The sequence below is a fragment of the Bubalus kerabau genome, chromosome 8 (genome assembly GCF_029407905.1).
Source record: "Bubalus kerabau isolate K-KA32 ecotype Philippines breed swamp buffalo chromosome 8, PCC_UOA_SB_1v2, whole genome shotgun sequence".
NCBI classification, from domain to species: domain Eukaryota; kingdom Metazoa; phylum Chordata; class Mammalia; order Artiodactyla; family Bovidae; genus Bubalus; species Bubalus kerabau.
This window is the reverse complement of record NC_073631.1, coordinates 53,728,982-53,750,660: the sequence shown is the minus strand read 5'-3', so window position 1 is coordinate 53,750,660 and position 21,679 is coordinate 53,728,982. Positions and strand designations below refer to the sequence as shown.

General features: G+C 39.2%; 1 protein-coding gene across 1 annotated transcript in view; it reads right to left on the bottom strand.

Moving 5' to 3' along the window:
• Positions 1-21,679, bottom strand: part of CTTNBP2 (cortactin binding protein 2) — a 169,358-nt gene that overhangs the window by 84,813 nt on the left and 62,866 nt on the right. Inside the window, exons 3-4 of the mRNA XM_055590284.1 lie at positions 16,661-16,885; positions 658-2,290 (exon numbers count right to left, since the gene is read on the bottom strand). Coding sequence (XP_055446259.1) covers positions 658-2,290; positions 16,661-16,885 — 1,858 coding nt within the window. The remainder of the gene's footprint in view (positions 1-657; positions 2,291-16,660; positions 16,886-21,679) is intronic.

Genomic DNA, 21,679 nt, shown 5'->3' with positions numbered 1-21,679 from the left:
GGAAACCTCCAATACAGCCCATGTGCTATGTTACCCATCTGTGCTTAAGTGTTAGCGCCAAAGTAAAACAACTTTTGAAGTAAACTTTGAACAGAGGTTTATAAACACACACACTATTTTTGAGGTTAAAAAAGGCAACACCAAACTGATATTAAAACATAGAATATACCAATTACAGAACACCTCTAATCAATGTGATAATCCAAAGTAGACTGTAGTGTTAATAACTACCTGAAAGCATTCTTTCAAATAAGCCATCTCAGAAGGGGTAGAATTGAACACATAACTGTCTGGAGATGGCTAATAGTGAAATCTTGTGAGATAAATATTTAATAAGAAGGATGAGTCTTTCCTCCCATGGAAATGCTTCAGTTTCTCTAAATTAATGGTCTCCGTGTGCTCCAAACCACCGCTTTCAGGTTATTTTTAAAAGAAGAAAGCACTCAGCATAACAAAACCGCAATTCATATAGCAAGATGAATCACCATACCCTGGAGCCTTTAAAGAAAATCACACACAAAAAAAAAGAAGGGAAAGAAATAGAAAAAAAAGTATCAGATTAAAAAAAAAAGTTTTAAGGCAATGTGAAGGAAATGAAGGCAAGTGAGAGAACAGGCCACATTCTTAAAGAAGGATATAACATTTCAATCCCTTTACCTGATGCTGTTACCAGGAGGCTGTCAGAGGCACCTGCTCTACGGGATGAGGCACTAACAGGGTTTATGGAAGAGCGAAAGGCAGTGGTGGTGGGAATGACAAGGGAACTTTCTGAACATGCAGGTTGGTTCAGTCCAGGGGTTTCAGCAGGCCAGGCACCCACCTGAGATGTGGCCAGGGCTGAAACGGCACAGCCTGCGGGTGCCACAGTTAAATCTATGGATGGTTTTGGTGGCAGCTGAGGGGAGGAAGATTTAGAGAGATTCTCCTCATTTATTACCCTGTTCCCTTGTGGCAAACTGGAAGGAGGCGAAGCCACAGTTTTGTTATCAGCTTTGATCCCTGTGCTGGAGGCCCTGCTGCTATCCATGATAACCTTGAGTTGGGGGTGCGGTGGAGAAGGAGTTTGGGAGAGCCCTGGCTTTTTTGGAGGGATGGGAGGAGGGTTTCCTCTGTCAACTCGGGCCCCACCAGGAGTCTTTAAACTGGTTCGACCAACCGGGGGGTAGGTGCCAACGTCCCCCGTGGGGGATGCTCCAGGTCTCGGGGGTGCTCCCGCCGGGGGGCTTGTAAATCTCGACAGTGCTTGGGTCACAGTATTCCGAGCAAGCTGTTTGGCCACTAGGTTGTCACGACTTGTAGGAGAGACGTCTCTGGATGGAGGGCTTTGGGTGGTGTTTCCATTTTGGTCTGGGTCATTAGCATTACTGCCCTGAAATCGAAATCGAGCCGCTTGGATGCGTGGGTTCAGACCCGGATGCAGAGGCGCATTGGCACTCGGTGAATGTAAACTGTGCGGAGGCGGTGCGGGCGTGTGCCCGGAGGCCGGGGAAACTGTACTGGGTAGTGGGGTTGGGCTACTGGTTAAATCTGTTGTTGAGCCGGTGCTCGGTCCATTTTCCTCAATTCTGTTTGCACTTGGAGGTGGGACAGTGGGCAGAGAGGAGCCTATCAAGTCACCGTGGGAAACCTGCCTCTCGATACCCGGTCTGACCGAGGCGGCACTGGGGCAGGCATTCCCCTTGGCACCGGCGGAGACTAGGGGGCTCCCCGTGGCAGGCTTTACGGGCACGGTCAAAGGCAACTTCTTCAGGGGCTCAGCAGTCTCCACCACTAGGTCTGTCTGGCACGCAACAGATCTTGTCATTGGCCCTTCTGTTGCCACAGATATGGAGACCAAACGTCTATCTTTTGTCTTCCGGGGGAGGGAGAGGCTGGGTTTGCTGTCATTTCCCCTTTTCAGCTGCTCGATCATCTTCTTCATCTTGTCTATCTCCTCTTTGAGGTCAGTGGTGTGTGCTTCTTCTCGGTGCAGCTTGGCACGAAGCTGTTCCCGCTCCGTGTCAAACTCCGAGAGTTGCTTTTCCATCTGAGCTTCCATTTCTGTGCTTCTTCGTTTCTCCATGGCGAGTTCTTCCTCTAATGCGCTTGTCTTTTTCTTCTCCTCTTCCAGTTTGGCCATCACCTCTTCCAGCTTCTGGGCCTCCTCTAGGACTTTCCCAGAGAGCTGCTTGCACTCCTTGACCAGCATCAGGACCACGTGCTTGTTCTTGCCTCGCTCCTCCTCCAGGCGGGCAGCCAACTTCTTGTGCTCCTGCTCAAGTGCTTGGAGCTGAAGCTTCTCCATCTCCAGCTGAAAGAAATGCACAGGACAACCCTGATTAATAGGCAGAGGATTCTTTTCAGCCAAAGATGGGGAGAGATTTGTATTAAACTTTGTAACAACTGTATGGTCTGGGTTAGCTAAGGCACCAGATTTCTGAAATGAGTTGGGAGATGATGGATAATATTTTAGAGACTCATTAAAATGAGAAAATAGATGTTAATGGTTTTATTAAAAAAACTCATAGCAACAGAAAAATTTTTTAATGTAAGTTAACTATAGAAAAGGAGAAGGGTAATCTGATGCTTCAAATCACAACACATAGTTCAGAAAGGTCTGCTTCTGTAAAAACAGAACTCTTTTAATGTTTAATGCCTTAGAATTACTAATCTTTGAGGCACTGTAAAATGAAAAGTGTTGAAAACAGAGGACTTCAGTTAAATTCTAAACTCCTATACTTGCTAATCATATTACTTAGCTTTTTTTTTTTTTTTTTTTGGCAATCTACTTTGAGCTTACAAGTGAGGATTTGCTGGAAAAAATCATGTAAAATTATAAATGAAAATTATTTTAACTCATATATAAGAAATATTAGAAATATAGTCATGGGACTTCCCTGGCCGTCAAATGGTTAGGACTCTGTGCTTCCACTACAGGAGGCACAGGTTCCAACAGTAGTGGGGGAACTAAGATCTCAAATGCCATATGGTGCAACCAAACAAATAAAAAATATAATCAGTATCAGTGAACCCCAAGTCTGACCTCATCTCTTTCAGTTCCCCTTTGCCCACTTGGGTCCCATGACATTGGTCTCCCTGATGCTTCCTGAATATCATTCTGCCTCAGGGTCTTTGGTCTTGTCTGTCTGCACAGAAATTCCACCATGACCCGTCACACAGGGCTCCTGCACTGAGGAGTTTGTGTACTGCACGAGGGTGGTCGGCTGCGAGGGTGCTCAGATGCTCAGTCATGTCTGACTCTGTGACCCCAGGGACTTCAGTCCTCAGGCTCCTTGTCCACGGGATTCTCCACGCAAGAATGCTGGACTAGGGTACTGCAAGGGTGAGAGGAACCAAAATCCAGCTCTCACCAGTGTCTGCCCAGGCCTGGGGCTGCATCTGCCTGGAAAGAAGAGCACTTTTTCCTTCAGGAGAAGGGTCTGTCTGCTCATTGAGCCATAGACCCTAGGATTTAGGCTTCCCAAAACAACGTTTGCCAGTTGATCAGCACAGAGGAGGAGCTTTTAAAAACCTTTTTACCTCCACCTGAGCTTTTCTAATAAGCACCAAAACACCCAATGGCACAAAAGCCTGGCTGTTTTACTCCTTCCACCCTCTGCTCCACTGTCACCCTCACAGTGAGGCTGCCCTCACCATCCTGTGGAAGATAGTCCTTTCCATCCTTTAGTGAGTCACCTTTTGGTTGGCACCTGTCTACCCCCAACTAGAACAGGATTCATGAGGGCAGGGACTCTGTCTTCTTTGCTTCTGTGTCTGAATTAATGAAATTAACATAGTTCATAGAAACATCAATCTTCCAAGCAACCGAGGGAGGGCCTTTCTGATACACAGATACAATTCTAACATCTTCACCCAAGTTTCTCACTTTTCTCCAGGGAAGGCACCATGAAGTGCTTGTGAGGGATACATCTCAAGCTGGGCTGTAGCAGCCAAGCGGGTCCACATGCCTTGTTTTCCCAACTAGAGACAATGTCTTCATGGTGGTCCATAAAGGGGCTTACAGATCATCAAGGTTAAAGCAGATCTACCAGATTCAAGACACGGAAAGGACTCACCTATCCTCAGAGGTTAAACACAAATATACTCTCAAGAGAGACAGTAATTATTTAACTTGGCTTTAACTAATCAATAACAGAGACAGGAAATGCTCTTATGATCCATCAGTTGAGAATGTGTTCCTGTTCCTCACCATTAAATCTACTCCTCCATCCCCCTCAGTCAGACATGAGACCAAAAGCAAAGAATGGCTCACTGCCCAGGGGACAGTCAGAGGCATTATTCATTTATTTGGGGATCCTTCTGGCTTTGAAGAAGTCACTGAATAGCATTGCAATAGGTCCTATAAAGAGGTGATCAGGAATCCAAATAATTCCCCAAGAATAATCAGAGACACATGAAATTTGGGGGTTGCCTTCATAAGTAGATTAGGTGATATTTGAGGAACAATAGTGCTGTCCTATAGCTGATTTACGGAGAAGGCGATGGCACCCCACTCCAGTACTCTTGCCTGGAGAATCCCATGGACGGAGGAGCCTGGTAGGCTGCAGTCCATGGGGTTGCTAAGAGTCGGACACGACTGAGCGACTTCACTTTCACTTTTCACTTTCATGCATTGGAGAAGGAAATGGCAACCCACTCCAGTGGCCTTGCCTGGAGAATCCCAGGGACGGGGGAGCCTGGTGGCTGCCATCTATGGGGTTGCACAGAGTCGGACACGACTGAAGTGACTCAGCAGCATACTTGATTTATACCTGTATTTTATTCATCTGGGTGCCTCACAGGAAGTTGAACTTATTCATAGCTAAAGCACTTTTAATTCTTCTAAATGCATCAAAGTAGGTTGCTATGAAGACATACAGAAAGTTAGAAGTATAGAGAAAATATTCAATAGGTTTTGTATTAACCCCCCTTCCAAATTCTTATAGCAACCAACAGAGGAAAAAAGCACAAATCAGGTCAATTTTCATCTCATTTTTAAAATATGATTTTCATAATCTACCTCGATGTGGAAACAAAAACATTGTCTTCTAGAATTTAAGGGCTACTTGCACTTTACAGAACAGCCAAATAGAGGACAAGTTAGTGATTTCCCTGATGTGGTCCAGTGGATCAGTGTCAGGATCCTGGCACTCATTTACGGCTCCAACTGTTTCAAGTTTTCCTCACCACACCACACATGCAGCCCATGGTATTTCTATACTGGGTCATCTCACTCTATTTTTGAAACAACTTTCATCTCTTACATTTTAGAATCGAATTAAAGAGACTTCCAACTCAACTAATCTCAGGTATCTAAACAGAAAACTATACTTCTAGAAAAGCAGCCATTATTCTTTTTTATCTCTGTTCTTCCATCATTCGTGCCTTATAAATCCTATCTCAGACAAACATGCGTCTTTTAATCTCACTACAGATAGCAGAGCACACAGAAAATCACATAATTGATGCGCCTACTACACATGGCTCCCAACTCAATTGAGTTCTGAGCCCCAATCATCAATCACTCTACCTAACTCTGTTTAGCTTCCTCTACCATTTACTATTTCAGGGGATATTTAAACCTCTGTCATTCTCCCCAATACTTCACCCAATGACAGCTCAAGTGACTCTCAGTCTCCCCTAACAGACTCTTTGATCAAGAACATTCAGACTAACTCATTCCCTGCACATCCCGTCTCCTCCCTTAAGCTTTTTTACAGCCATATCAATCCATTCATCCTTCCCTTCACTCTAAGGGAAAGATGTTTCCAACTGCTGAAGGTCAGATTTTCTTCAACAATTAACTTCATTATTCCTGTCACCTCTCACTTGCTCCATTAGTGATCACACTGCTCTGTATAAACATTAAACATCCCCCTCTCTATCTGCTCCTTCCAATAAGCATATAAATGTACTCCAAAACTCAAAAAATAATTTTTATATTTAAAAAATGTCCTTGATTATTCTGACCCAAAGATAAAGTTCTTCTGTTTTAAAGAGTAAGAAGTGTAGTTACAGCATGCGTGCATGCTCAATCATGTCTGACTCTCTGTGATCGCATGGGCTGTAGCCCACCAAGCTCCTCTGTCCATGGAACTCTCCAGGCAAGAATACTGGAGTGGGGTGCTATTTCCTACTCCAGGCGATCTTCCTGACCCAGGGACTGAACTTGCATCTCTTGTATCTTCTGCATTGGCAGGCTGATTCTTTACCACTGTGCTACCTGGGAAGCCAAGAAGTACAATACTAAGTTCTAATCCCACCTTCTTGGCTGTGTAACCTTGGTAAGTTTTCCCTCTGAAGGAGGGTTCTTTTAACTGCACAATAGAACAAAAATAGTGACTACATTACAGGATTAAACAAGGCAACACATTTATTTACCATTGTGTATAGCACTAAAAAATGTTAGCTTTGTGCTATTTCAAAATGTCAGTTTTGCTCAGTGTTTTCCCTGTGAAAACACATTTACATGCAAACAAAGAGCTAGAGAATGGACTGTACTGAACACATAGATGATGTCTTTATAAGTCAGACAGTAATTACAACAATACAAAGTACATCAGAGAAAGTTTCACTATCAGTAATGGTGAAACAACTTTTATTAGACTACCTACTCATGCAGATAATAATGATAAACCCTTGAAACAATATTAAGAAAATACCTGTTTGAAGACTCTGGAGAGCAATAAAACTGACAGAAATAGGAGAGGAGTACACCCTCCCGTTAGAAAGAAACCAACAGCACTGGATGAGATTTGCCCTTGGACAGCTTTTCAGGTGAGGGCTATTCCCTGTCCTGACAGCACTGGCAACAAGAGCGCAAGCACAAAGCACCCCTGATGCTGCCTGAGGAACCAGAGGATGAAATGAAAGCTGCTCCAAGTACCCTCACCAGTGTCACTGGCAGACTCGTGAATTCCACATTTGTATGAGCAAGTCCAGGCTTCCCAGGGGGCACTACTGGTAAAGAACCTGCCGGCCAGTGCAGGAGATGCAAGAGACACGGGCTTGATCCCTGGGCCGGGAAGATCCCCAGGAGGAGGGCATGGCAACCTACTCCAGTACTCTTGTCTGGAGAATCCAATGAACAGTGGAGCCTGGCTGCTACAGTCCACGGGGTCACAAAGAGATGGAATGACTTAGCATGCAAGCATAGGAGAAAGTCCACACTTAATCACAGAGGCTACTACTCAGCCACTAATAGAAATGAGCAAATATTTTAGCTATTGCCAACTGCAAAAAGTCAGAGTTTGGACTATGAATCTAATCAAGTTAACTACTTACACTCTTTGGAAGATAACAGACTCCACGGTCTCTGTACCACATCATCCATAATGTCTAGTATGCATTAAAAAATTATTGGACATGCAAAAATAGTTTTAAGTGATCCATAAGATAAATGTACTCAAATAGAAACTGAGCTTACGGTGACTTCTACTGAAATTAGCAGACAAGAACCCTAAAGCAGCCATTTTCAAAGAAAACACGGTCGTGGTGATGGAACAAAATGGGAGTCTTGGCATAGGAATGGAAACTAGAAACAAATGGAAAATCTATAAAAGAATAATATCTAAAATGGAAAAATATGTCTTAATGAGCTTAATAGAAGATTTGAAAGAGGAAAACTAAAAAAGCAAAGAAAAAACCGATGGATTTGAAAACAGAGCAAAAGGAAGTATCCAATTTGAGAAACAATAAAAGTGAACTGAAAGAGTGAAGAGCATCTCACTGTAGGACAATACAAAGTGGTCTAAATTCCACAGAACTAGATTTCCAGAACGAGAAGAAAAATATATTAAAAGAAAATATGGCCAAAATTCACAAATTTGGTTAAAAAAAAAAAAAGATCCAGGAAGCTCAGAAATCCCAAAACAGGATAAATATAAAGAAAACCATAACTAGGACATCATAGTAAAACCAATGAAAACAAAACTAACAAATAACCTTGAAGCAGCCAGAGAAAAACACACATTACATACAGAGAAACTACATTATAGATGATGGCTGAATCATTCTCTAAAATACATGAAGTGAGATTGGATAGAAGTAAAGGGGGAAATAAACAAATTTCTAATAACAATCATATCTTGCTAAAGATCTAGATTGAAATATCAGCAAGAATACAGTAGCTGTGGATAACACGATGGAGAACACCTGGCCTGACAGATGCTATGGAACAGAATACCCAAGGACTACAGATGACACACTCGTTGCACTATTAAAAACCAACAAAAAATTACAAGACTAAAATCTTACAGAATATACTCTCTGACTGCAGGAGAATTAAATTATAAATCACAATAAGATATTAATAATACCCCAAAATTCAAAATTAAAACACACTTCTAAATAGTACCGAAGTTTAAGAAGACATCACAAGGGAAATTAGAAAACATCTGAACTAATTGAAAATAAAAATAACATATCAAAGTTTGTTGGATGTAGAGCAAAAGGAGTACTCAAAGGCAGATAAAGCAGAAAATACATAGAAAATTACATTGATAATTGCTTTAGAAGAGTTGTCTCCCAAAGAAGACATACAGATGTCTAACAGGCAGATGAAAAGATGCCTGTTACTGCTAATTATTCAGTTCAGTTCAGTCGCTCAGTCGTGTCCAACTCTTTGCAACCCCATGAATTGCAGCATGCCAGGCCTCAGCTATTTGCAGCAACATGGATGGATGGACCTACAGATTATCACATTAAGTTAAGGAAGTCAGAAAGAAAAAGACAAATACAATAGGATATCACTCACATGTGGAATCTAAAGTATGACACAAATGAACCTATCTACAAACCAAAAACAGACTCACAGACACAGAGGACAGACTTGTGCTTGCCAAGGAGGGAGGAGAGGAGGATAGGAGTGTTGCCTTAGCAGATATAAATTATTATATATAGGATGGATAAGCAAATTTCTATTGTACAGCACAAGGAACTATATTCAATATCCTGTGGTAAAATCATAATGGAAAAGCATATGAAAATGAATATATAAATGTATAACTGAGTTACTTTGCTAATAGAGCAGAAATTAAACACAATATTGTAAGTCAACTATACTTCAGTAAAATTTTTTTAAAAAGTTTTGTCTTAAATTAATTATCTAAGTGTTACCTTAAAAAGTTAGGAAAAGTGAACAAAATACAAAGTGAAAAGAAAGAAATAACAAAGGTAAGAAATAGCACAGGTAAGAAATCAATGAAAATACAAGAGAAAACAAACGAGAGAGAAATTTACAAAGCCAAAAGTTGGTTTTAATCTAAAATATCATTAACATTGTTAAAAAACAGATTAAGAAATAGATATAAAAAAACACAAATAACAGGAATAAAGGATGGGGTAACACTATGAAATGAACATTAAAAAGATAATGATGAAAACCCTTGTGTCAAAACATTCAACAAATCCAATTCCTCTGAAGCATACAACTTTCAGAACTGACATAAAATGGAGTAAAAGAATGGAATAGCTTTATATCTTCAAAAGAAAGTGAATTTACAAATAAAAATTTTCCCCTAAAGAAAACCCTCAACTCATATGATTTACTAGCAACTTCAACCAAACATCAAAACCAAACCTATATATACTCTTTCAAAAAAGAGAAGGGAATACTTCCAATTTCCTTTATGAATCCAGAATTACTTTCATATCAAAACAATTGTTTTAAAATTCACAGAAAAATTACCACTCGTGAACACAGAAACAGAACTCTGCAGCAAGATACAGGCAAACTGAATCCAGTAATATTTAAAAAGAATGATAAAAGGTTACCCACTAAAGTTAACTACAGGAATCCAAGTTGGTTTAATATTTGAAAAGCAATTAGTAAGATTCATCGCATTAACAAAATAAAGAGAAAAATCATGACCACAGCCATAGATGCAGATAAACCATTTTACAAAATTCAAAACCCATTAATGATAAAAACTACTCAATAAAGAACAGAATGAAACCTCAATGAGATAAAAGACATCTATAAAAAAGCGCAGCTACCATCATACTTAACCATGAAACAGCCTGTTTTCTCCCTAAGGAAAGGAAAGGCCTTTCAAGTCTTCACTCACTGCTTCTGATCAACATTGTTCTGACGGCTCTGGGCTCTGGTCAGTGAAATGATGGGGAAAAGAGAAGGGGAAGGCAGGTAGGCAATTTGGAAAGGAAGAATTAAAATGGGTTTTATTCACAGATAACATGCTTATTTACCTACAAAATCATATAAAATATACACAACAACTGCTAAATCTAGTAAGCAAGTTTAGCAAGATCACAGGATACAATGTCAACATACAAAAATCAACTGAGTACCTGCACGCTAGCAACAAATGTTTGTCAAAAATAATGTGTTTATTACAGCACCGAATATTTAGAAATAAGCCTAACAAAAGACATTTAATACTACTAAACTAAAAACAATAACACACTGCTGAAAGAAACCATAAAGATCTCAACAAATCAAGAGAAATACTATAATCATGGATTGGAAGACTATTGTTAAAGATGTGAATTCTCAACATATTTAAAGGTCAATGAAATTTCATCCCTGAAAACTTTCAAAGAAAACTTTCATGGAAATGCAAACAATCTAGAACAGACAAGACAATTTTCATAAATAAAACCAAAGTTGAAAGACTTACAGTTTGTACACAGAAGGCTCATTGTTTAATTGCAGTCATCTTTTTTACCTAAAGTTGCAGTACAGAGATAAGACTAATCCACGATAAAAAAAAAAAAATCAGAGGCGTGTTCAGTGGCTGCCTGAAGTGGTGGAGATAATTATTGAGAAGATACTCCAGGAAACTTTCAGTGGTAATGGAAATATTTTCTATCTTGTAAGAGGTACAGGTTACACAAGTATATGCATTTTTAAAACATCAATTTGTGCACTTATGCAAATTTTACTTTAAAGTGAGATTTAATGTAAATCTCTCTTTAAAGGGGATAAATAATAGTGAATTTCAGGTTTGCATTTTTGCTTTTTTTTTACAGTGCTATGGATTCTGTGTTCTGTGTTGCGCTGTGCTTAGTCACTTAGTTGTGTCTGACCTTTTGTGACCCCATGGACCGCAGCCCTTAAGGCTCTTCTGTTCATGGGTATTCTCTAGGCCAGAATACTGAAGTGGGTTACCATGCCCTAGTTCAAGGCATCTCCCCAACACAGGGATCAAACTCAGTTCTCTCATATTGTAGGCAGATTCTTTACAGTCTGAGTCACCAAAGAAGCCCAAGAATACTGGAATGGGTAGCCTATCCCTTCTCCAGGGGCTCTTCCTGACCGAGGAATTGAACCAGGGGCTCCTGCATTAAAGTCGTATTCCTTACCAGCCAAGGTACCATGGAAGCCCTGTGTGTTCTAGGCTGCAGTAAATGAGTAATATAGTGAAGTATAATAGCTGACAGCTTTCTCACTGTAGGAAAAGTTAGTTCTAAATAAAGGATAAGAATGTACCCTTTGGATTAAAATCAGAGGTGTCAATAAGTATGAACTCACTATAGATAAATAAAGATACAGATATGTGTGTATATAAAATGTTTATGAATATGATAAGTATGCATAATTTCCTAGCTCTAGATTCACTTCTACTTTCCATTAGAAAGGAATGAAAATAACAGCTTCTGTATGTAATAGCTAATCCCAGGGGTTGGGATAAGACAAGTGTATGATAGTCTGTAAGAAAAAAAAAATCCTTCTGTAATAAGAATGTGCTATAGGAATTATGGGAATATATCAAAAGGAGTAGCTTAAAAGGGCTCTCAGAGGCCAAATCTGGGACAATTTTGAGCAGTGATCCAGGGTCTGTGGACCTGATGGTTAGGGGTAGGAATCGACTTCCTCCCCAATTCAACTGCACTCTATTGTGATTATGAAGGAACCATGCCCTTTGTGTATAAAGATTACCGAGTTCCAGTTGATTCTGCTCTACTATTATCCAATTTATATCTACTCACAACCACTTTCAAGTAATGGCTCAGGGGAAATTTTGCATGGAGCAGTATCACCAAAGCCTTTTGCAAAAAAGCAGCAAGTTGTATGGAAGAGCTTAGAAGAGCCAACACAGCTTCACTGGTAGTGAGAAAGTGGGTGGTTCCTCCAAGAATAGCACCCAGACTGGGAGCCATGAATGAAGAGGCACCAAACAACTGTTTTTCCAGAATGAAAGGGAAAACTATGTAGGAGGGAGCAGAGCAGCAATGTAAAGGCAATTAGTTCTAATTCGAAGTGGAAAAGAGAGAGGAAAGCAATTCTGGTCATTTGTAAAAGGAGAAAGCAGACTGCATGTCTGTCACAATCACAAAACACTTTTATGACATCTAATCATATTTCTTAATGCTCCCTCAAATCTTTTAACACTCACTGCACCCTTTTCCTCTTTTCTACAGGGTCATCCCCACCAGCAAATGCCCAGTCCTGGTAAACAAGTACATAACAGTAAGATGTAGGAGATTTTCTTCCTTATTGGGGCTATAACAACCAGTCAGTCAGCTGTTAGGCTCTGCACTTCTCATCTGTCCCTTCCTCTTGATCTAGAGTTTCAAGAGAAGACATGGATAAGGGAAACTATTCTCCCCTACATGTCCTGGCTCAAAGCTGCAGATCTCAGTCTCCAGCTCCCCTTAATGCTTGCTCTACAGTGCTCCCTGGGGAGTCAAAATGCATTTTGAACTGTAATAATGAGTTATACAAAAACAGACTCGGGAAGGAGTTGAAAACAATCATTCATGTACAAAGACGCTGATACACTCTTCCTAAAAATGTTATTTTAGATGTTTCTCTACCATGTTATCCTTGAGCAAAAGTCTAGAAAACAATGTAAAATTAAATTATATTTGTATGTTATAACCATGAAGCAGAAAACAGTGAGTACAAATAGCAAAATGAATTACAATTATTTACAATGTGAAGAAAGAGGCATATGGAATAAAACATGTTTTCATTGCTCTTTTCTGGTCCATTCATCACTTCTTTGGTTGACTAACAGCTGAAACTCCTTTCTATGTCAGGGGAATTTTGCACTGATGGTTCTCTCCTGCGGTAGTTCAAATACAGCCAGTAGTTGCTTTCCTGGTCTTGGAGCTAAGGAGAACGCGTGTGGCCTGAGCTTGGCCAATCAAATGCACCTACTCTTAGGCATCAACTAGGAAATGCGTGACGCAAAGCAGCAGGGCTAGGGGAAGCACTGCCCAAGACCCAGAGCAGTGATGGCAGTCGTGCAGTCTGGTGCCAGCCAGCTTCAGTATCCAGCTCAGTAGAAGGATCAGCCACTGCAGATTACATCTACAGTGAGCATTCGTCAGAGATGCTGGCTGCTAAGAGCTGGTCCCCTAGTTCCCCCAGCCATGCTCTACCATGCTGGTAGCCAACAAATAAATGCTGTTTCCCATGAACTCCATGAATACTGGAATTGCTTGTGACTACACATTCTGCCTGATGCATCTACTGTCATGCAACTGACCTCACTGTGCCGAGCTGCCACCTAAGAGGTTGTTTCTGTTTCGTTTTTAGTCGCTTTGGTCACATCCAACTCTTTTACGACCACATGGACTGTAGCCTGCCAGGCTCCTCTGTCCAAGGGAGGTCCAAGGCAAGAATACTGGAGCGGTTTGCCATTTCCTTTTCTAGGGGATCTTCTCAATCCAGGGACAGAACCGGCATCTCCTGCATTGCAGGCAGATTCCTTACTGCAAAGCCACCAGGGAAGCCCTACCTAGAAGGAGCTCTATCTAATACACAGAACTACTTTGAGTTTTTTCTCTGGTGAAAAAAACTGCCCCCTTCTGAATTTCCTGGTTGTTATTTTTGCTTTTTTTCTTTTATAAGCTCTGCTCAAATTAAAAGATGTTTTCTATTTCCAGGCTAGAAATTATACTATGTATGAATAAAATGACTGAAAATAAATTAGAACAGAAGCTGTATCACCAGATGATGCACAAGATAAAAAGTAAAAACCCAAATAATAACCACCTGGGTTACTGCCTCTAACTGGTATATTACCAGAGGCAAATTTCCCCATGATGTTTACCCATTAGTTTATGCAAAGTGGCTTGAGGCTCAGTCCATTTGCCAAATTGACTCTTGCCCAAATTTTCCTGGCAGGCAAATTACCAGTTAACCCTCCTATTAGTAGTCTCAGCAGGAACCAATGCATGAATGAGTGCTAAGCTTCTTCTCCCACCTAGAGAGGCCAAGCAGAGCAGTGTTCAGGCCAAATGTCTTAGAATCACCACAGAGCTCTGCTCAGTGTCAGATAATAAATACTTGAACTGAAGATAATAGGACCTTTGCTTTCCCTGACTTTTGCTCTGGCAGTGATTTGATGACCTGGGTTCATTTAAAATAAAGGATTTCTGTGTCTTAATGCTTTTAGATTTCTAAAGCTGCCATTTATTCTACATGTAAGAGACCTGACGATGTCTGGTTAATATATTTACTCTCAAGAGTTGAGGTGACAGGTAATTTTATTGCTGAAATGACTCTGGTCTTATCAGCTGCTATGTTACCTTATTTTCTTCATAAATAAAGATCCAGGATTAGAGTACAAACAGTTACTCTCCTCACATGTTACAAGCTACTGGATAGAATATCCTTTAGGGACAAAAGGTAGCACTGCCATTCAGAAAGACCCTTCACTGAGACGGCACAGCCAGTCAATGTGGCCATAAAGGACCTCTGTGTCTCCGTAATACGTGGGAGACAGATCATTGGCTCATTCCATACCAGCCTCTCAGGACCCATAGGACAGAAACAATTTCCTTTCACTTCCAGCCAGGTTGGAAATGACCCAGGCATTCAGAAACAAACAGGATGTAAGCTGATTAAAAAAAAAAAATCAACTAGATAATAAGAGCTTTGATTCAACTCAGAATTGAACTCAAAGCTTTGATTCAACTTTTTTTCCTCTCTTATAAGACAAATGATAGATAAAATGCAAAACTGAAGTAAAATTTGGTAAAGCATGCATTTTATGTATTGAATGAAAACTACAACAAAAACAAAATATTTTCTTGATTTTTGATAATACAGCACAACCCCAGCAGACGTACTTTATTATGAAATAGCTCATTTGACACATTAAGAACGTAATTGAAATGTGTCTCATCCAAGACATACAAGTGAGCCTTAGTGACATCAACGGAAACACACTGGCTCTTAGCTTATGTGGTTTGTGGGGATTTTTGAAAAGCTCTAGAGATCTCAGTGGTTGTCTGCAGGGCTTTGTAGATGGTATGTAGAGTCCAGAGTAAAACGGTGTGATTCGGTCTCACATGCAGGGAAGACCGTCTATTCTTTTTTTTTTTTTTTTTTTTTTTTTTTTTAATTTTATTTTATTTTTAAACTTTACATAACTGTATTAGATTTGCCAAATATCAAAATGAATCCGCCACAGGTATACATGTGTTCCCCATCCTGAACCCTCCTCCCTCCTCCCTCCCCATTCCATCCCTCTGGGTCGTCCCAGTGCACCAGCCCCAAGCATCCAGTATCGTGCATCGAACCTGGACTGGCAACTCATTTCATACATGATATTTACATGTTTCAATGCCATTCTCCCAAATCTTCCCACCCTCTCCCTCTCCCACAGAGTCCATAAGACTGTTCTCTACATATTTACTCATGCTTTAGTTTTCTACCATGTGCATACTGAGCAAAGGTTTGCTTTTATTCAACACCTATCCCAGAGCACCAGCAAATATATATTACTGCAAAGAAATAATTACAGGGAGAAAGCCCACACAGTCATTAATTTATAATGACAGCATCATAAATATTTATATAGTATAGTGCATTCAGGTTAACTGTTAATCAGGTGTTAAGTGTGAGCTATAACAAATTCTCTGAAAAGGACAAATAGAAGACTTATTTTATGTTTTAATAATGGTTGGAAGAACATACTACTTTTAATTCTAATCATACCAGACATCATTACCTTCTCTGTCTTCCTCACTCTTTTCTAATAAAGGGAATCAGTCGTCTCAGCAGTGTATCAGAAGGACAAAAAATTTAAACTTCTATTTCCTTATGGTTGATCACAGAAAGCTTTCATCGCTTAGGACTCTTTGAAGCCTGTGCTCAGTGCAATAAATGTGTATTTGTGTTGCTGGGGGAGGTGAGGCAGGCGGAGGAGGCTGGTTTTAATGAAACACATGTGAGCAGGAGCCTGGAGGTCTGCAGCAGACACTCAGACCCCAGAGGCGAGTTTGAGACGAACCAGAACTTCAAATGACATGTTATGAGATTGCATATACTAAGCAAACTTTCATTCTATTCTCATACTATTTTCATTAAAAAAATAATAATAATTTCTAATTGCAAAGAAATATAGGAGACAGAAGCTAGATTAAGAAAGTTGGGGATGCCACCGTATGATCAGTCCTGGTTGCGTTACTGGATCACCCATTGAGCAGTTAAGCATGCCTTAGGGCATTAGGAAACAGACTCTCCCTCCAAAAATCCCTATTTTAATGAAAGCATCATAGTAACTATTATGGGAAACATAATTTTTCATACTTCTTTTATGATTTAGTGTTATTTTTGAGTTACATTTGAGAAGGGTCTCCATAATTTGTCAGTATTTTGCATTCCTGAAAATACAGCATTTAAGAACAACACAACAACCTCGGAAGTGGTCTCCTCATTCTACACTGTGTTATGGGAAGAAAGACTATTGGAAAGTCTCAATACCTTCTTTTGTCTGCTCTCAGCAGCAGCCAGCTGTGTGGACATCCTTTCTTGCATTTTTCTGCAGTGTGCCATGACTGCTTCGAGGATGGAGAGGGGGTTGGTACAAACTGGTTTCTTCTCTTTATCGCTGGCACCTGCTTCATAGTCTCTCTGTAGTGCCAGGAATGGGTCATTTAAATTAAATCTCCCATACCGTTCCTGGATAAATACCTCCTTCCTGCGAGCCTAGAACAAAATCAGAGGAATGTATTCAGGAAAAGAAATGAAAATATACAGAAAAATATTTATATGAAGTTTTGTAGATACTGCTCCAAATGGTATTCACAACTGTCATGAGTCATGGCTTACGTGTGATGTCAGGCGGTGAGAAGTAAGGAGACTGTGACCTCAAACCCTGGCCAGTCTGCCAAGCTATGTTCAAAAGTTCTTCCTTTAAGAATATAGTCTTTTAAATTGCAAAAGATGCAAAAACAGTTTTTTTCTCATGATGCGGACCCCTTCAAGGTTCTGAATTTTAGGTGCAGTCTTTTCTCATTTAAAGTAAAATAAATATCAACAATTAAAATAATTTTTATAACAAAAAATAAAAAACAGGCAAAATAATGTTTATAGAACTTATATTTCATATAATCTTCACCATGTTAAGTCACAAAATATAAATCTCCAAGTTTTGTATAGTCAGAAAGAATTTTATAAATATTTGAAGAAAATATTTCATGGATTTTTTAATGTCAAAAATCACAACATTCACATTTTGTGAAATGTGACCAACTACCAAAAAAAATAAACAAAAAACCCAGAAAATTAGGAAGATGCAAATGTCTTCTCATAACTGAAGGACATTAAAATATAGTTCATAGAATCCCAGGAAAGAATGTAACCTCATTTTACTTTAAATGTCAGTCCATCAGCGTCAAAGTTAATTTCACATCCACTTGGCACTAAATGCAATTTTCTATCATTAGCCTACAATGGCCTTTGCATAAAATGGAAAATAGCAGGAAAATAGTAGTAGGAATATATTGAAAATGAGCAACATTTTCCTAACTCAGGTCATTCTGAATAGCTACTAGAAAAAAATTATTCTATGCCACTGCCAGTGGAAAAACTAAATTACTTTACAATAAATCAAGCTTAATTTTCCAAAATGTCAAAGATGTTTTCTAAAGAAATATTACATACATTTCCTTAATTTAAACCAACTGCACTGACCAACTCAACTTTTCCATTTTAAGACCACTATCAGCAAGCCAACAAGTAGATAAACACAATGCAAATGACAAGTGAGAAAACCTAACATTTCTTTTCCTATTACCAAATTAGATTAGAAAATATAATTTAAGAAAAGTCCAATTCACCATAAAATTTAAGCTATCTTTCAGAGGATTATTTTAAACTTAAAAAATCAAAGTGGTTTGTAAGTCAAAAAACATTTGGTATTTCTAGATTCTTCAATTATATAATCAATGCACTAAATAAGTATTATTTTAGAGATGCAATTACAAAAGCAATTTCATTTTATCCTAACTTTTTTCTTTTAATTTTTATTCAACGTGATTATTCATCTTCCACCCCTGAGTGAACACTTGGGATAGTCCCCATGGTTTTTCTAATCATTTCTATCTGATATAATACCTATGCTGCTAAGTCGCTCCAGTCATGTCCAACTCTGTGCGACCCAATGGACGGCAGCCCACCAGGCTCCCCCGTCCCTGGGATTCTCCAGGCAAGAACACTGGAGTGGGTTGCCATTTCCTTCTCCAATGCATGAAAGTGAAAAGTGAAAGTGAAGTCGCTCAGTCGTGTCCGACTCCTAGCGACCCCATGGACTGCAGCCTACCAGGCTCCTCTGTCCATGGGATTTTCCAGGCAAGAGTACTGGAGTAGGGTGCCATTGCCTTCTCCAATAATACCTATAGTCACTTTAAAATATAAAAATCTCAATTTGGTTTTTAGAATATCCAACTTCAGTGGTATGATGGCTTCTCTTCCCCAGCTAGGATCTGCACCACCTGGGAAGGAAGTGTTTAAGAAAACCTGTCTTCTTTCATTCAATTTTCTCCCTGTCTTTCCTAGTTATTTTCATCCTCTCCAGATTGGAAGGGACCAGAGGTAAAGAATGAAGATGGAAGTGAGGGGAACAGGAGCCCTCTACCTGAATGGTTCAGTCGATAAACTGGCCTTACCAGCTGAAACTTACATTTTAACAACCAAGTAAAATTACTTCTTCCTGAGATGAAGGGAAAAGCAACTAGATGGGGCAGGAGGCACAGCATTCTCTCCAGAGAAATGCCCCTGGATAAAAATCCTTTCTCTCTTGAATCTCCAACAATTAGATTTTTTATACCCTCAATGTGGGTTTGGAGTTTAAAAGTCAAATGTGGATTTCAAATTTCTTCTGAAAATCTGGCATCTTGGTCCTCATTTTAGCATCCATATTTATTATTATATAGGTCCCCTGCTGAAACTTACATTTTAAGCAGGGGTTCTCATTTTTCAACTATGGAAGTATTTCTTTTAACATTATTGTAAGAAGTCTACCTTTCTTAGTACATCTTTCTTTGTAGCAGAGTTCTTAATCTTGAATGTACCACATTACTTTTAATAAGGGCAGATCAATATAAAAGTATTAATATTTAAGGATACTGTGTAATAAAAAAGGACTTGAAATGTGTATAATACTGAGTTTGAAGAGCCCTTTCCCTAAAAAAAGGAATAGCTGAATGTGCAGATAACTTCTTGGATTATGCATCAGAATTACTTGAGAATGAAATACATTTCAGGGAAATGAGTCATTATGAAGCCACATGCTAACTATAATTATAAAAACAGACTCAAACTCTTAAACCACTGATAAATAAAAACATAATTTCATCAGAATCTGAAGCTATATAGAATCCTGAGAAAGTTGCAAGCAAGAAATAAAAACATGGCCATTATTAATGGAGGATCTGACATACAGAGTTCTTACTTCTGGCTTTCATTGTTCTGTAAGATCAACTGAAGTAGGTTGGACTCAATTAGCAAAAATAAAAGGAAAAGTACTTTAGCTATTCAGCTTTTTCTACAGCATATAATCCTCTTAGGGGTAAAAAAAAACCCTAAAAACTTGAATCGTAGGTCACAATTACAACATACCCCCAATTAATTTTAGAACATATTGACAAACATCACATTAGTTTGTCTTTTTTTTTTTTCTTTTTTTCTTTTTTTTATTTTTTTAAATTTTATTTTTAAACTTTACAATATTGTATTGGTTTTGCCAAATATCGAAATGAATCCACCACAGGTATACATGTGTTCCCCATCCTAAACCCTCCTCCCTCCTCCCTCCCCATACCATCCCTCTGGGTCGTCCCAGTGCACCAGCCCCAAGCATCCAGTATCGTGCATCGAACCTGGACTGGTGACTCGTTCCATATACGATATTGTAAGTATTTCAATGCCATTCTCACAAATCATCCCGCCCTCTCCCTCTCCCACAGAGTCCAAAAGACTGTTCTAGACATCAGTGTCTCTTTTGCTGTCTCATACACAGGGTTATTGTTACCATCTTTCTAAATTCCATATATATGCGTTAGTATACTGTATTGGTGTTTTTCTTTCTGGCTTACTTCACTCTGTATAATAGGCTCCAGTTTCAACCACCTCATTAGAACTGATTCAAATGTATTCTTTTTAATGGCTGAGTAATACTCCATTGTGTATATGTACCACAGCCTTCTTATCCATTCATCTGCTGATGGACATCTGGGTTGCTTCCATGTCCTGGCTATTATAAACAGTGCTGCAATGAACATTGGAGTACACATGTCTCTTTCCCTTCTGGTTTCCTCAGTGTGTATGCCCAGCAGTGGGATTGCTGGATCATAAGGCAGTTCTATTTGTCTTTTGAAAAGCTGGAATGATTTTGTAACATTAAAAAGTATTAGCAAAAGGTAAATTTCACTGAGCTTATTTTTTATTGCAAGATGTTTCCCATTCATTTTCTCCTAAAATTAAGTTCAGGAGAGAACCACTTTTCTAATTCACATTTTATAGACAAGCAGACTGAGGCTTAGAAAGATTAACTTCCTCTCCTAAGGTCATTTCAACAGGAGCTAGTATTCAACCCAGGCAGTATTACTTCAAAGACTACTCTGAAGCATTCTGTAATTTATGACTAGAGTATTCTGGAATAGTAGAAAGGGCTTCAAAAATTATTACTGCTTACAACATTATTCAGATCAATACAAAGAAATAGTAATGAAGTTTGAAAGACAAAAATATGACAATATTCTAAGTAATTAACAGTTTTCCATATGCTCTATATGTACTTTCACAATTGCTGACCATACACCAACATAATGTAATCAAACTTACACATTTTTTTCCCCTCAAGATTCATTCTTCAGAGAGTACTACATAAGTGCAAAATACAATCCAATAAAAAAAAATGGTTCCTAAATATGCTTTTCCCCAAAAGCATATTATCAAAAGGCACTGAGTATCTGAAAACTTAAAAAAAAAAGAAAAAAAAAACAAAACCCACTAGCATTAATACAGATCTAACTGCAAGAAGACTGCAGAGGAATTCAGTCTTCAGCTCCAGCCTCACAAGGCAGGGGCCACTACCAAGGGTGCCAGTGATACAAAAGCACAAGGGATGATTCAAATGATGAGTCCAGTCTGATTAGACGGACTTTCACAGGAATTAATATGAGTCAGTTCTTGAGTAGAAACACTGAAACAAGTATGAAAACCACTTGGGCCTGCAATCAACACTACCTTCTAGGAGTGAACCAAGAAATGAACACTGCCCCTCCACACCTCAAATCCAGACTCCACATCAGGCTTCATTAATTAACAGAAAAGATCTATCAATCAGAACTAGACAATCTCTGGACTACTGGGCTCACTTCTGGGTGAAATATTTAAAGAATGATCAATACAAAAAGGACTTGAAGATAGAACTGAATAGAAAAAGAAAACAGGAATGCTTAAAAGACTTATAGAAGCATGATAAATCTTTCAATATCT